At 37.1% G+C, this 15,736-nt stretch overlaps 6 protein-coding genes across 9 annotated transcripts in view; 4 read left to right on the top strand and 2 right to left on the bottom strand.

Annotated features, from left to right (window-relative positions):
- LOC125801377 (zinc finger protein 239-like) overlaps positions 1-15,736 on the top strand; it is a 503,775-nt gene that overhangs the window by 291,251 nt on the left and 196,788 nt on the right. The window lies entirely within an intron of this gene.
- Positions 1-15,736, top strand: part of LOC125801286 (zinc finger protein 239-like) — a 297,606-nt gene that overhangs the window by 147,943 nt on the left and 133,927 nt on the right. The gene's annotated exons all lie outside the window — the stretch shown is intronic.
- The window catches only part of LOC125801152 (uncharacterized), a 261,943-nt gene that overhangs the window by 101,780 nt on the left and 144,427 nt on the right, over positions 1-15,736 (bottom strand). The window lies entirely within an intron of this gene.
- LOC111189801 (uncharacterized) overlaps positions 1-15,736 on the bottom strand; it is a 253,995-nt gene that overhangs the window by 86,032 nt on the left and 152,227 nt on the right. The window lies entirely within an intron of this gene.
- Positions 1-15,736, top strand: part of LOC111188821 (zinc finger protein 658B-like) — a 241,480-nt gene that overhangs the window by 28,956 nt on the left and 196,788 nt on the right. The window lies entirely within an intron of this gene.
- LOC125801656 (uncharacterized) lies at positions 6,459-14,619 on the top strand. The gene is made up of 10 exons (XM_049478440.1): positions 6,459-6,555; positions 11,075-11,183; positions 11,574-11,914; positions 12,023-12,206; positions 12,304-12,390; positions 12,588-12,733; positions 12,820-12,909; positions 13,013-13,317; positions 13,687-13,902; positions 14,075-14,619. Exons 1-8 carry the CDS (start codon positions 6,548-6,550, stop codon positions 13,305-13,307), a joined length of 1,260 nt encoding a protein of 419 aa, XP_049334397.1. The 5' UTR covers positions 6,459-6,547; the 3' UTR covers positions 13,308-13,317; positions 13,687-13,902; positions 14,075-14,619.

Raw genomic sequence — 15,736 nt, forward strand, 5'->3', positions numbered from 1 at the left:
GAAGACCCAGAGTTTGTCACACAAGCTGCTGTCTTTACTCTCTCAACAGCCATTCCTAATGATCTACAAGGTGCAACAGGCACGCAGACTACACCTAATGTTTCTGCTATTATTTTTAGGGAAAACAAAACTACTAAGTATTATGAAACAAATACAGCTGACCATATATTTACAACACATAACAGCTCCATTACTGTATTCAGAATCTTGATCAGTCAAGCTGGGAAGGTATATTTTGTGAAGTATATACTGGCATTGATTGCTCACCAGCAGGTGTATGTAGATATTCCAACATCAGTTTATCAAATAATTGAGAAAGCTAGAGCAGACAAACCAGATACTTACTGAAACTGTGACTGGAGTTGTTGTGTGATGTGACATGAATGTTATTGTGATTAAATTAAAAGGGATCTAAATGTGATAATGCAAGTCAAATTATCCTGCTTCTTTCACACATGGAAAGACTTTAATCAAATTCTTTCAATATGGAAAACCTTCTAAAAAGAGTACCATAAATAATGTGACCTTTGCTGGTACTATTCCTCATCTGTCACGTTGATTAGGTTATGATAAATTACAAAATCCTTATTTTTTCATTCTGAAACTCTCACCATAAGACCTGGTGTCACACCATCTGACAGATCACATCACACAACAATCTGAATGCAAAAATCTGTATTGTCTGCATTCAGCTAACAAATGAACTTGGTTTGGCAAATGACTGAAACCATTTTCGGTTACAGCAGAAACACAAAATTGTTGAATAACATGTGAATCATGCTCAACATAGAATACATTAGCTACTCCACTTACTGTATTCATTACACTTTAGATACAGGAATTCTATTTTTTTTTTTCTCCTTTTTAGTAAATCATTGCATTTTTTTTTTTTGAATGAATATTATTGACATGAAAATAAGCCAAACGATGGTGGATCTGAAAGCTGTTGATTATAATTATAAACAGTGGGCTAGTAAATATTGTGACACATTTTGGTTTCTACTTAAAACACAAACTGAAGACTCATGTGTTTATGATATATGACTACTATTATGTGTTTATGATATATGACTACTATTATGTGTTTATGATATATGACTACTATTATGTGTTTATGATATATGACTCTACTATTGGACTATTTTGTGCTGAAACTGAATGTTCAGGTGTACTATAGTGAACTGCAACTGTGTTAGATGAGCGAATGCTATACAAGTATTAAATTTGTGAATAATATGCTATAAACATGAGTTAAAAGGACAACTGCTGATTTAAAAATAATAACAAATATAATAATTACTTAATTAATAAAAATGTGATATGGCATGGCACCATATAACATTCATTTTTGGGACAGAATGTTTTTGTTAGGGGTGGATTATCAATACATGATTGATAAATAAATTACTTAATTTGTTTCTTTGTATTACAGATCTAACTGTGATTGGGACAGTCACTTCATATAAGCTTTTTCTGGTTTTGATTGTAAATTATAAGAAATTAAATGTTAACCCCCATTAATGCTCTGTAAGTTCATATGAAACAGCACTTTGTACACAATCTCATCAAAGTTTTTACATATTCTTCTGTAATTCATCTATATATATTTGACATATATATATTTATGTACAAAACTCACAGGCTGCTCAATTTCTTTGTTTTTCCTGGTTATTTTCTGGTAAACAGAACGCTATGTTAATGACATTGGATATGATTCTTTCGTATGTTATTTTATTTTGATGTTTGTTTTGTTGTTCCTTGTGTTAAAAATTTTGGTTGAGCAAAATATTTCTGGTCTTACTGTCCAATGCGCTGTGATTCACGTTTCCTTATTCTTCTAATGTCGGACTGACTTGTCATTTTATGTCCTTCGACCCTTTCCCTGGAGACTACGGGTCAGGGTGAAGTGCTAGTAACCTCTCCCTTGACCTGCACCGTGCCTTTCTACGTGGCGTAAAGTCACAAAAGGCGGAAGACCATCGTTTTACCTTTTTTTGCTACTTCCTGTTTTCTGGATTTTAACTTTGTACTCGTTTCTTGATCCTTGCCTTACTTCTCCAACTCTATGGATTATCTACTCATGCACCCTTTTATTCATTTTTGTCTTTTGCCTTTACTTTTCTCTGCTCGCGTTCCCAACATCCTCTGATGAGGCGTGAAGAGGAGCCTCTTGAATGTGCATTGTCTTGGTAACACTACACACTCCCATAAGGGACCTAGTGGTAGTTTTTCCAGGAAGCCACCAAATGACGTTGTCACTCTCGCATCGGCAAAGCGCCTTTGGTTCTAAAGGGGGGGTAGCCCTTCCTTGACTTTGTTCCGGGGTGGTTTGCCTAACCCTTGGTTCTTGGGGTGTGCTGCTGCATGTGGGGTCACGTCGGGTAGCTTTGCCAGGTGCCATGTTTGACGTGCCGCTCTATGCTCGATTAGTCGCCAGTTTCCAACTGAGGTGGGGAATGTGGGGCAAAGTAAGATACTTATACCAAAAAGTTGTAATAAATGGCCATCTCAATACTTGAGATGTGTAAATTCCTTTGGACCTGTCTGACCCTCCTAGTGGACAATATATTAATATGGAACTTAAACCATATATGCTATTCAATTTATATATCATATGTAATCCATTTGTATATGTGAGTCTTCATACCTTTTGTAGTTACACCATCATTTATTCATCTGTTTTGGTGTTATAGATGCTATGTATAATCATGTATTTCCTACTACTCTGTCATATTTGCTCGCATTTATGCATGCAAATCATGTCGGATCAGCATGGCTTGATATGGGCTTGGGACTTATAAATAGCACGGAACCTGCACCTTAAAAATGTTAAAACTTAGTTCAAAACTTGATCATTATTTACTAGATAACAGCAAATAACTTAATCATACCATCGTTGATCCGTGGGATTAAATCCCACGGAAGGGGGGAATGTGGGGCCCTAAATTAGGATATTAGGGATCAATATATGTTATATTACTCATATATTAGTACATTTGGCCATATATGAACGAGTTCATTGAGTTCAGTTAAAACTCTGTCTGCTCTTCCTCAAGTAAGGCCCAGTCTGCACTGGGTACGGCTGTGAGGGGGAGACAGATAAGAAATATGCTGAGTCATACCAGGTGTCTCAAGAGGCCCAAGCTCCCACGGGAAAGCTGGGCAGGAGAAGGAAAAGTGGAGCTAAAAGCCCCCACCTTTGTTCAACCAAATACTGTATAAAAGTGTGTGTATTCCTCTGTGTTTTCAGAAGACTGAAGCTTCCTGGCTGACTTCAAGAACAATAAAAGATCAACTTAGAACTTCGGAACGGCTCGTCTTCTCCTTTCTTTAAACTTGAGGCACTCGTCTGTTTTTACCTTCTTTCTTTTGAACTTAGAACTTTTGTAGTGATGCATGATTAGATAAGTTTTAGAGCTCATTTTAGCTAGCCCAGGCTTCCCTTTCTGGGAGGCCTAGAAGAGCCGTGAAATAACGCACGACAGTATGCATTGATTTTTAATTACCTTATCCAAAATGTAAAAATATACCCAAAACTTTTCTGACACCACATATTGGACATCAAAGTCTTTTAGAAAATAAAAATAGAATTTCTAAAAATTGTATCAAATTCTGTCTGTAGGTTTTCTCTGTAGTATTATGTGGTGACTGCAGATAATACAGTTAATATTACAGAAAAGGGAAATTACTGGGATAAGTATTAATAACATGGGCTAAAAGATTCCTTTAGAGAACTTTTTCCTCTTGAGAAAGACTTTCCTCGTTTTGATTCTCGAGTTAAAAAACGCATTGATAGAATATATGTTACTAAAGATATAAAAGTCCTAAATTATAGAACTGAACTCATGTAAACTTAAATGTGGGAATCAGAGAACAACGGGGGTTCTGGAAGGGAAACACACAGTGCCTAAAAATATTACTAAAAATTAGAAAAACTTAAGATGTGGAAGTTTAAACCCATTCTAATGCAAAATTATGGGATACTTTAAAAAGTCAGATTAAAATGTTTCTGGTACATAAATGTGAAAAATTAAATAGTGAACAAAATGAATATTACAGTAAACTTACAGCAGAATATGTGGAAATTCAAAGCAAAAGAGATAAAACTATAGAAGATTAAGATAATCTTTTAAAATTAAAGTCAGGATTGTCTAAAATAAACAAACATTTTTAAATTTACCACTTTAAGCAGGTATGGATAATAGTTACTCAGGAAACACAGGAAATGTTATTAAACGGGTAAATGACAAGAGAAATGAAAATGATTAAAGGGATTAGAGATGAGCATGTGAATGTAATAGAAAACAAAAAAGAAAAGCAGAAAATTATAAAGGAAACAAAAAAAAAAATCACAATTTTTATCAGACTGTCCAAAATTACAAGCAGAGGACCTCTCATCAATATCAACCAATTACAAAGGAAGAAATTGTTGAAGTAAATAAGGATTTACATGATGGGAAAACTCCAGGACCAGACGGTTAACCTCCGAAATGTTATAAGACATTATTATAGTTTATTACAAAATTATTTTAATAAAGGCATTAGAGATGGAAAAATGAATGACTTGTTCTATAAGTCTGTGATTAACTTGATTTATAATAAATGAATGAATTTAAATAATGATAAGGAATTTTAGATAATTACTTTAGATCAGAAAAAGGCTTTTGACTATGTGTCCAGGGAATATTTATGGAATGATTTGGAGCACTATGGTTTTCCACCAAATTTCCTTCATAAGATCAAGTTATTATATGAAATTAATGCTAAAGGGTATTTTAACAGAATTTAAGACACATAGAGGACTCAAACAAGGCTGCTCTTTAAGTGCAGTATTATGTGTGTGTTAGCAGTTAGTCCTCTTTTAAATAAAATTAAAAATCATACCAGAATTAAAGGAATTGATATCTTAGGTAAAGAATCTTTTAAACTTACAGACTTTGCTGATGACGACATCACAGTAATCGTAAGAAATCAGAAAGAGCTCAGGATTATAGAATTTATGAAGACATAGCAGGAACAAAATTCAATTTGGATAAAACATTAGACATCTGGATGGGATAAAATGATCCTCTATTTTTGAACTTAGCAAATAAAAATCAAATAAAATTATAGGACTTTATGACAAAAGATAAATGTGCTGAAATTAACTGGGAAAATAAGGAAGAGGAAGTTGAAAATAAAATTAAATGGAAAATTGCAAATTATAAAACTAGGATCCGGATAATTAAAACTTTTGTTTTGTCAAAAAACGTGTTCCTTGCTACAATATATAGTTAATATATATAATATAATATATTAGTTTTACTACACAACACGGTTCACCAGACACAGGTAAGTTAGAGTGGCAGCTTGTTATCTACCTGCTCTGAGCTAGCTAGCTAAGCTAGGTGACTGAAGCTAATTTAGCGATTAGCATGTAGAATTAAAGAGGCTAAAAACAGCAGTAAAACAGCAGGTAGGTGTTCATACTTTCCCCTGTGTGTGTCTTTTATATTGTAATTAGTGTATTTAGCCACAGTGGTGTTAGAACTCGGCTGTGTGAGCGGTTGCTATGGCTTGTGACTAGGTAGCTAAGCGCTAGCTAGCGTAGCGGCCTCTATTTTCAGCCATTTCAGTCAAAATTGTGGAAATCTAAGCTTACTGTAAATTAATCTAAGAGCTTTACTCACCCAAATAATCAGTTTTAATGAGAGAAATCTGTGTAGATTAAAGTCCAGCACTCGTTTGACTTTGAAAGAACATGTTTTTTTTTTAGGAAATTAAAGTTTTGTTTATTCTGTGACAAGACCTGACAGAGACAAGACCTGCTGAATTAAAAGGGTCCCCTATTTTACATTCAGCTTAAAATACTCTATATTAACTGAAAAATATATTCACTTAAGCTTTTATTTTAATAATAACAGCTCTTACCCTGATATTGGTGGCTCATAATGTGTTTAATAATGAGTATTTTATGCCTAAAGGAGACATGGTGTTTCTTCATTAGGCTCCCTAAGTAGTGTACAAGATAAAAAATCTAGAAAAATAGCCTCACGCTGCGGAAATGCGGTGCGCACTCAACACAGTTTCTTACGCACTGATTTACAACATTGTTACAGATACTAAAATAATGTTTTATGACGGGATTTTTTGTAAGATTAAAGTTTTAGTGTTCGTCTAAGGCAGGAGGTAAGGTGTTTTAAATTTTCTTTACGCAATTGTTTGATTTACTTTATTAAAAATAAATATTTGTATATAATACAATATTATATATAATTTGAGTGGATTTTTAATGTAATAGTTTTCTATGTAATACTTATTTTTTTTGTGTAATAATCTTGTGACTTGTTGTTTTGTCAGCTTTGTGTGGTGTGTTCAAACAAGTGCGTGAATATATTACAGGTCCAGATACAGTAAGTTCTTACATTAACTTTTCTTTTGTTTGTTTGTTGAGATGATTTTATTCAGCAGCTGCTATTATCTGCTCCTGATCAGATTTCTAGAGGAGATGTTTTTTGGTGGAGCTTGGAGGCCATCTGCTGGTGGAACACAGACACTGCAGTGATTTATGAATGAGTGAGAATACAAATCTGTTTACCTGTTTTGTAATGTTTTATTTGTTAACATGGATTTGGATTATGAGGGTCACATATGGTTGTCTAATAGTGTTACTTCTCATGGATCAAGAGAGTTTTTAACTGATCTAAATATTTTATGTGTAGAGTGAGTGAAAAAGATAGTCTGAATTATTAATATAAAATGTACAATAACTTACACACTACACATTTTATTGTTTACTTGTTTAAAAAATTGACTGCTCTTGCTTTCTGTATCAAAAGTGAGGCTCCTTTTTGGAATACAATATTAGTGTGATTGCCAAACTTTGTCATCGGATATGTATATAATATATTATTATTAAGATATGTGTGTCTCCATTATAGCCAAACTTTAAGGAAGTGGCGTACCAAATACGCCACTCTTAGAAATACTCTTTCTACAGTGGAGAATTTAGAGGAATTTGTGGGGGATATGCAAGCTAATATTCAGGAACAAGTATTGAACTTACTCTCAGATGACGATCCCTCCAGATCAGCCATACAACAGTTTTTTAAAAGGGTGGACAATCCCTTTAGCCAGTTTAATTCCAATAGCAAATGGAACAAATAATCAATATATATATCAGGGAAAAATGGAATATAGTACAGCCTGTTAACCTGTGTATAAGAGTAAGGTATGATAGCAGACGTAATAGCAGAATTGGAAACTATGAGCAAATTCCAGTTGTTGTCGAGTTCATATACATGTTCCTTTATTGGGAACACTCCGGTTCATGTTCAAGAATGAGAATATTTGTGATATGTTCCAAATATGAGCCGTCTGATAAATATGAGGACTTCTGTGATGGAAGCTACTTCACAAATAATCTTTTTTCAAGAAACAAGTGTGCTCTCCAAATCCAATTGTACTTTGATGATTTTGAGTGTGAAAACCATCTAGGTTAAAAAAAAGGGATACATAAAGTTGGCTGCCTTTACTTTATCCTTAGAAATCTCCCTCACATGGTGAATTCTACATTAATGAACATTCGTCTGCTATCACTGTTCTACCTCTTGTGAGGGAATTGAAAATATAAGATTACTGGGGTTGCTGTTTCATTTGCATAGGTGGTACACTGGTGATAACTTGGGCATGCATAGCATTCTTGGGTATGTGGAATCTAAATATTTTTTGCAGATTTTTCTTAATAGAAAAATCCTTGGTTCAGTTGATTTTTTCAGAAGATGACTCATGTTTAACCCTAAGATCACCTGTTCTGAATGAACAGCATTATGTTGTCTTGGTCGATGATCAAACATTGCCCTCTTCATTTGGCATTAAGAGAAATAGCATACTTAATACACTGCAATATTTCAATATTGCAGAAAATTATGCTGTTGAAATCATGCATGATATTTTGGAAGGGGTTGGTCAATATGAGGTCAAATTGCTATTTGAACATTTCATCTGTAAAGATGGCTTGTTAAACAGGATATATGCTTTCAATTATGGCTATCTGGAGAAGACAAACAAGCCAACAAATATAAATTTTGAATCTGGAGGACATGGGGTTAAATGCATCACAAACACTGTTTGATAAACATTCCTTTAATATTTGGTGACCTGGTACTAGACTATTATTTAACCTCTTAAGCTCCAAGCCTATTTTACCATTTTCCGCCTGAAATTACATACTCACATTTGAAGGCTTATCACTCTAATATTAAATAACTCAGAGTCAAATCTATGAATTAATATTACTTAAAAGCCTTTACACAATTCATTTAAGACACTTTAATTATTCAATTGAACATGTAATGGCCAAAATATGGTAAAAAACAGGAACATTTTTAGGCGCTTTTCAGATTTTCTATTTTTTTATTTTTTTTCAGACATATAAAATTAACTATTTATATGGATGAAGGGTTTTACTAGCTAACATTGTAAAATTTGTCCGATATAGCCATAACATTTTGGTGATTTTAGGACTTACTGTGGCCGAGATATTTAGCTTTATTTGCGTCAGTGCGTTTATAAGGGCCAGCGTTTGGTTAGAGAGTTAGGAGGTGTGTTAACCAAAAGTGTATATTTCATGTTTTTGAATTAAAACTAATTTTGTCTTTTAAAATTCTTAAAACCCAATCTTACAAATTTTAGAGTACCTCCCTCCTCCATCAGCAGCCTCGTAAGGACACTTTAGGGACCCATCAGCTAATCACATGTTAAGCACTTGAGGTGCATAGCTCCCCATTCAAAATGTAACGAAAAAAATACCCCGACCTAGGTATTTCTCGGTATAAGTAGGTTTATTAGACAGACAGACATTTTGGGCTTTCTAAAACCTTTGGTTGGGGAGTTAAGCCAGGCGGACACTGTGCGATTTTAGCCCGATTTTAAGCCCGATCTGGTCGGATGCGACTGAATTTCATGATCGGGCCGAATTTTAGTGTAGCCCGGGTGACCAGTGAAGGAACGTTTGCGCATGCTCACTGGAGTTGTAATTTGGGCTGGCGTTAAAAGGGGCAGCGGTGGGTCCTTCTGGAGCAGAGCCGGGGTCCTCCCGAAAGCAGCGGTAGAAACACATGGGATTGCGGATGGCAACGCTGTGAGTGTGTTTGGGGTGAGAGAAGAAGTACTCGCGCTGGATGGCCGGCATGTGTGACGGCAGTATACAGTGGGGACGGCGGTTGGTGCCCGGTGACTGCATGTAACTGATAATGGGTGCTGGGATTGTTAGCAGTGCAGTATGGGATTAATGATGTGCTTGGAGCGCCATTAACTGCCAGTTGCTGTTCTTTAGTGATTTTAAAGTGATCTTAATAAAGTAAAGTTTTTTAGCTGTAATTCGCTGGTATGGTCTGAGGCTGCTCATGGGGTGTAATGGTTATCTGTAATAAGCCAGCTCGTCAGTGAGTCACTGGACGGGATCGTGTGGACAGCTGGCTTATTTATTTTTCTTTTTTTTGTTGTTTATTTTCCTTTTGTTTGTTTGTTTCAGTGTGTTAATCTTTGTCCATAAGTTCTCTTAGCTGAGCCTGGATCACCCCTGTAAGATTACCCTCTGGGAGGGTGTGATTTTGTGTGGGGTTGTAGTGTGATCACTGTCGTTTTTTGTGTGATTCAGCTTTGTAGTGTGCCGTGTTAAAATCAGGACCCAGTGTGTGAACCTTTCGGTGTGTGATTTTTTATAAGGAATTACTTTCCTATGGAAATCACAGGGTAACGTGATTCCAAGTGCTAACTAAGAGATAATGGGAAATGTGGTTTCTATTGTCTAATAAATTTTCAAGAAAATACTCTGATCCGAGTGGGTTCTCATTTTCTGGGTCTTACCCTGGTTATCCTTAAGTGTTCTTTTTTGTGTTGCTCTGGCTGTTAGTCTCCCAGGGGTTACATTAGCTTGATCGTGCGTCGTTTGTCGTGCAGTGTGAGAGGGGAAGCGATGTCCGATTAATAGGAGCTGCGAATGAGCAGTCGGACGCGACCAGGGATTTCTGACATGCCAGAAATTTTGGTCGCTTGTCTCACAGTGTGAGCTGTTTTGCGGGCCGATTTCTTAACGTCACGACCTGTTTTCCCAAAAATCTGCACAGTAACTATAAATAATTATTAGTCATATTTATTTCTGTCAGTTATAAGGATTTATATTTATGTTCGGTACACAGACTTATAGCTTAATATAGCAGACATTCTGCTGTTTAAGAATTTCAACAGATGCTTATTCTCAGTCAATAGCTGGAGTTTTTGAAAAGAAAAATTAAAAGAGAAAATATCTTTGACAAACATAAATTTATTTTATTTCACTTTGCTATTATATCTGAAAAATAAAGCACATTGTCAGCCTCTGGTGCTGCCCGTCAATTATATAAAACTTAAAACATGCACAGAAATATAAAGCTATATTTTATAATTCGTTTCTTTTCGCCAGGGCAAATTTATTAAAATTATAAATATGTTAATTTATTAATTAAAATCTCGTCCAGTGCTCCAGAATATTAGCCACGCAAAGCCAGCTTAGCGCAGCGCGTGGCATTGCGCGCGGCATTGCCCGCATAATAACCCCTGTCTTCTAAAATAAACGTTTTAATAAATAAGGTCGGAGAAGTGTAGTAAAATTAGTGCTATTAAACTTACTAAAGCTAATAAATGTACTGATAATTAATCAAGATAAATCAGACAAAATGCGCTGCGCCTCTCTCTCGCTCTCTTTCGCAGCGCGGAGCTGAATTCAGCGCGAGGCTACAGGAACTCAGTTCAGTTGAATAAAAATAAGTAAGGGCCTGTAAGTACAAGCAAAGGACCTGTAAGTAAATCTAGTCAAATATAAAGAATAGTTTGAGGTTTTGGTGAGCTGTTTTCATGATTTGAAACTGAAACTAACTGAAACTTTGATTATTCTGCAGAAAGCCTGGGTTATTTTAAACGAGCAGCCTCGTAAGAACACTTTAGGGACCCATCAGCTATTCACATGTTTAGCACTTGAGGTGCGAACACGCCCCCCGTTATACAGGTATAAGTAGAAGCACACTTCTTCACTAGTTCACTTCTTTCCCTACAGACTGGAGGAACAGACTGCTGAATCTCCGCTGCTGATCCAGGAACACACCGCTGAAGCTACACTGCCGACTGCTTGTTCTCCGTTGCTGATCAAGGATCAAGAAGCTCTGGTGAGTAAAATTTACCTAGCACTAATAGATTATGATGCTATCCTTAAACTGGTGTCTAGCTAAACAGAAAATGCAGAATAAATTTAGCTGAATTGACCAGGCAAGTTAAAACGTCAAAATGCAAGTTACCTTATGTAATTATAGTTAAAGCTAGTTTTTAGCGTTACAATTTTTTAAATTGTACACCATAGAAAGCAAGTTGACTCAAGGTATGGATTGGCAATAAGTTAATGTGTGTTTCAAAAGATGTTGTTGTCATGAGTTTCGGTTAACTTATATATTTATTTATTGATTGGCACTTTGGCGTAAAATACACTTTTCAACTTCTCCAAAGCGCTGGATAGCACAATTTATTTGTCCTATGTTTAAAAATGTGCTCATTTATTTCAGATGGCTCCCTGTCCAGTTTGCAAGAAGATGCTGTCCTCCATCTCTGCGCACCTTTCCACAGTACATCACGTGGAAAACGTAGAGGAGAAGATCCTGATTCAGCTGGCGAATCAGAAAGTGTCGATCCTGACATCTCCGTGTCCTGTTCCGGGATGTGGGTATCAGAAGACTCGTCTTGACCGCCATCTGACCAACTGCCATCGGGACCTGTCCGACCAGGCCAGGGAGAGATGCATCCAGACGGCACAGAGGATAAAAGCCATTACTCTCCTGAGAGAGTTGAGGGCTAGCAGTCCGAACGTGCCCATGGCCACTCGCTTGGACTTGGCTGCTGCTGACGAGTGAGTGGCACTTTCTAAATAGCACTGTTAGTTACAAGTTCATATTTATTTTCATGTCTATATTCTAATGTGTTTTTTTCGGTCTTTCATGTTTATCTTTCATGATAGATCTTCAACGCCTGACTACGACCAAGTACTCGAGTTAGCGAAATCTGGCGTCCTCGATATCAGCCGTAGACTGAGAATGGGACAACAGGTGGAAGAGAGTCAGCAGACACTGTTCCGGTACGTCTGTGAGGCGATACTCCTGAAGGAGCATCAACTGGCAGAGAGTGCTGTGCTGAACTTCAAGGTAGCTTTTCTTGCTGTCCTTAATGCTTTGCATTTCTCTAAAATGTTTTATAAAGACAAACTAGCTAATGAAGATATAATTTTTTTCACCCATACAGGTAGAGCATTGGGTTTCTCGAACCCCATCAACCAGTGGCATTTTCGTTGAAAACTTTGACATCTGCCTGACTCCCCAACATGAAGAGGTACAAAATGTACTATATATATATATATATATATATATATATATATATATATATATATATATATATATATATATATATATATATATATATATATATATATATAATAGATGTACAATTTTAAATTCAGTTTTGAATGTAGTTTGTCAAAGACAATAAATGAACAATGTTCCTTTTTTATTTTATTTTTTTCAATACAGTGGCTGGAGATGTACTTCACTCACATCAGGTCATGGAGTGTCAAAAAGTCCAGTCTCGATGTTCATGATGGAGGCATCTTCTTTCTGAGCCAGAAAGGAGTTCCTGTGGTGAATCTACCTAATGATATGAAGCGGCTATGGGAACTGTAAGTCCATCAGATTAAAGGCTCATTAAAAAGCACTGCTCCACATATAGCTTTATAATAACATTGTGTGTCTTTTGTTAACACAGGTTTCCACAGGCTTCAGGGACCGACCTGCCAGCAGTTGCCCCAGTTGCCCCCCTGCCAGCAGTTGCCCCTGCCAGCAGTTGCCAGCCGAGGTAATTTTAAGCAAGGCATCTTATATAACAAACGCTGTTGTTTTTTCACTGTTGTTGTTTTTACTTATGGATTGGTCTTTATAACACTCGCCCCATCTTTTAGCTCTGCTGCAGGTTCTGAAGAGGGGGATGATGAGCAGCCTTCCTGCTCAGATGCTGTGGGACAGGCAACTGGACAGCCACAGGCTCCAAAGAGGGACCACTCCCCTTCATCCTCTTCGATTGCAAGGAAGCGGAGGGCTAAGTCCACCTGGCTTAGTTTTCTTGACCTGTTTCTGGTGACTGTTCATGCCACGACACCCACATGTGAGGAAATTGTCGGCGGTGGATTTGATCGCGAATCCTTCCGTTACTTTCACAACAAATGGAGGACAGTCCAGCGGGAACAGCGCATCTAATATATCTTGGGTAATGACTTCCTCTCTCTTTTATCAACACACGGTCTCTGGGCAACAAGTCTTATCTACATATAAGATGCAAGAAGAAGAAGAAGAAAAAAATAGTATCAATTTAGAACCATTTGTTTTACATAAATATATTTACAAGCAAATAAGGGTGGTGCTGGCCATAATGACGCTGAAGGCTGTCAACAATGGCCACACACCCACCCTCTGGGCAGAGGAACTGGGACTCCAAGCTAATTAAAACAAAAAAAGTGATAACAAATAAACTCAATTATTACTACTCTGTTCCACAAGTAATAAAATAATCCATAACTATATTTCTGTCACATGCTCACGTTCTAACCAACTACAATGTCCTCTCTCTTTTTCACAGATAAGTGCAAGTTCAGGAACCGCCCCTCAGAGGCCAGGGTATACCATCGGCTCCGTGCTGAGAACTGGTCGGCCAACTGTCCAAGCGCCATGGATGTGGTCAAGTCTTGGCTCCCCGTAAAGGACCACATCAAGAGTCCAGACATTATCCGCCGTATTCAGGAACAGTCTTGGAAAGGACTTTGCCTGAAAGACTTTGGGCCACCAAAGAACAAAGGTAAGGCCATTTGATATTATGCCAGGATTCTATTAAACGTGTCATATTTTAATATTTGTTTGCATTTTTTATATTACCACCCTAACCATTAACATTTTTAATATTACCACCCTTACCATTAATTCTTTTTAATAGTACCACCCTAAGCACTATGTCTTATTCTCTTTTGAAGGAGTGATTGCGACAATGCCCTTTTCCAAGGGAGAGGTGGTCTGCAACTACCATGGAGAGTACGTCACCCAAGAAGAAGGTAATCGGAGAATGCAACAGCTTTTCGACGAAGCCTGTTACGTCTTCTTCTTTGCGGGACGTGGGGAAAAGGTCTGCATAGACGCCCAACATTCTCCATGCCAGTGTCACCCACACCAGGACACGTTTGGTCGTTGGATGAACCATTCAAGGAGAAGTCCAAATGTGAAGCCACACGTGTTCAAACTCCCACTCACAGAGGGAACAAGATGGCATCCCATTTTCCTCGCGCTAACGGACATTCAGGTCAACGAGGAACTACTTTGGGACTACAGTGTTCTCAGTGACGAGGGACTTGGAGGCGAAACTGTTGGACTGGACTGGCTGAATACTTGAATTCCTGGACAACAACCTACCCCTCTGCCATCTCATATGAACTCACTGCACGCGGCACTTTACTTCACCCTGCACCACAACTCATTCTGTACCTGTACTGTAATGTATATTTATAATGACAAATTGAATTGTGCAGTTTTTCAATTTTAATAAATTGGTCAAACTATCAAGTCATATGCGTGTTTGTTGTTGAAAAATATTGGAATTGGACAGCATTCTACATCACACCTATATGACACCATGCCATTTCCAATTTAAAAGACTTATTTCCCCATCTGTGAGGAATCTTGCAGCATTGGGCTTTATTTCATTTGGTCAAATCATTTAACATTCAACATCCCGATTCCAAAATATTTCAGTGTAGTCTTATATACTGGAATTGTGATCCAAATCTAAATGTTTGGCATAGTTCCATAGGTTGGACCTACATGGGGCCTGCATAGCTGTGTTCAGCCAAAATCTGGAAGCAATGTGAGATAGGGAACCCCCTCAAAAGTCGAGTGTCATTCTTCTCATAGCTCCCCATTCAAAATGTAACGAATAAATACCCCGACCTAGGTATTTCTCGGTATAAGTAGGTTTATTAGGGCGACTAGACAGACAGATTGACACATTTTGGGCTATCTGAGACCTTTGGTTAGGGAGTTAGGGAATTCGTTTACTAAAGTGTCTTTGTTTACCAAATTGTATATTTTAAGTTTTTGAATAAAAATAATAATAATAATAATAATAATAATAATAATAATAGTAATAATAATAAACCTAAATACACCCACATAAAGTGCATTACCTTGACTTACCAATTCTCCGCATTAACCTAATACCTATTTGAATATAATTAAACTCATTTTACACTGTTGTTCTGACTGTTGTTTTATATCTCAGCCACTAGATGGCACTGCTGTTCCTTTGATTAAGTCTGATTTGCTAGTTAAATCACATGATGAGGTTTAAAGGTCAGTACAGCCAAATTCCTCATCCGTCGTGAGCTGTTAAGTTCGGGGCTCCTCAGGTTCGACGATCGCCCAGAAAATTAATGGGCTTGGAAGACTTCATTCTTAAATGCCAATCTCCAAGTGAGGAACTAGATCTTTTGATGAAGTGGCTTGGACATCAGTCAGCTGAGTATGTAAAGAGAATCCGAGCTGTGCATGTCAGGTATCCTGATATTGGTCTCAAGAAAGCTTGGGAGAGATAAGAAGAGACCTAGGGATCCCCTGAAGTTGTTGAAAAGGCCCTTCTTGACAAA

The sequence above is a fragment of the Astyanax mexicanus genome, chromosome 4, assembly GCF_023375975.1.
Source record: "Astyanax mexicanus isolate ESR-SI-001 chromosome 4, AstMex3_surface, whole genome shotgun sequence".
Classification (NCBI taxonomy): domain Eukaryota; kingdom Metazoa; phylum Chordata; class Actinopteri; order Characiformes; family Acestrorhamphidae; genus Astyanax; species Astyanax mexicanus.

What these genes read in the sequence shown, in the direction of transcription:
- LOC125801656 (XM_049478440.1), top strand. An exon ending in GTGCTGTGCTGAACTTCAAG is followed by an intron (nt 12,207 to 12,303) that starts GTAGCTTTTCTT and finishes TCACCCATACAG; the next exon opens with GTAGAGCATTGGGTTTCTCG. An exon ending in ATGAAGCGGCTATGGGAACT is followed by an intron (nt 12,734 to 12,819) that starts GTAAGTCCATCA and finishes TTGTTAACACAG; the next exon opens with GTTTCCACAGGCTTCAGGGA.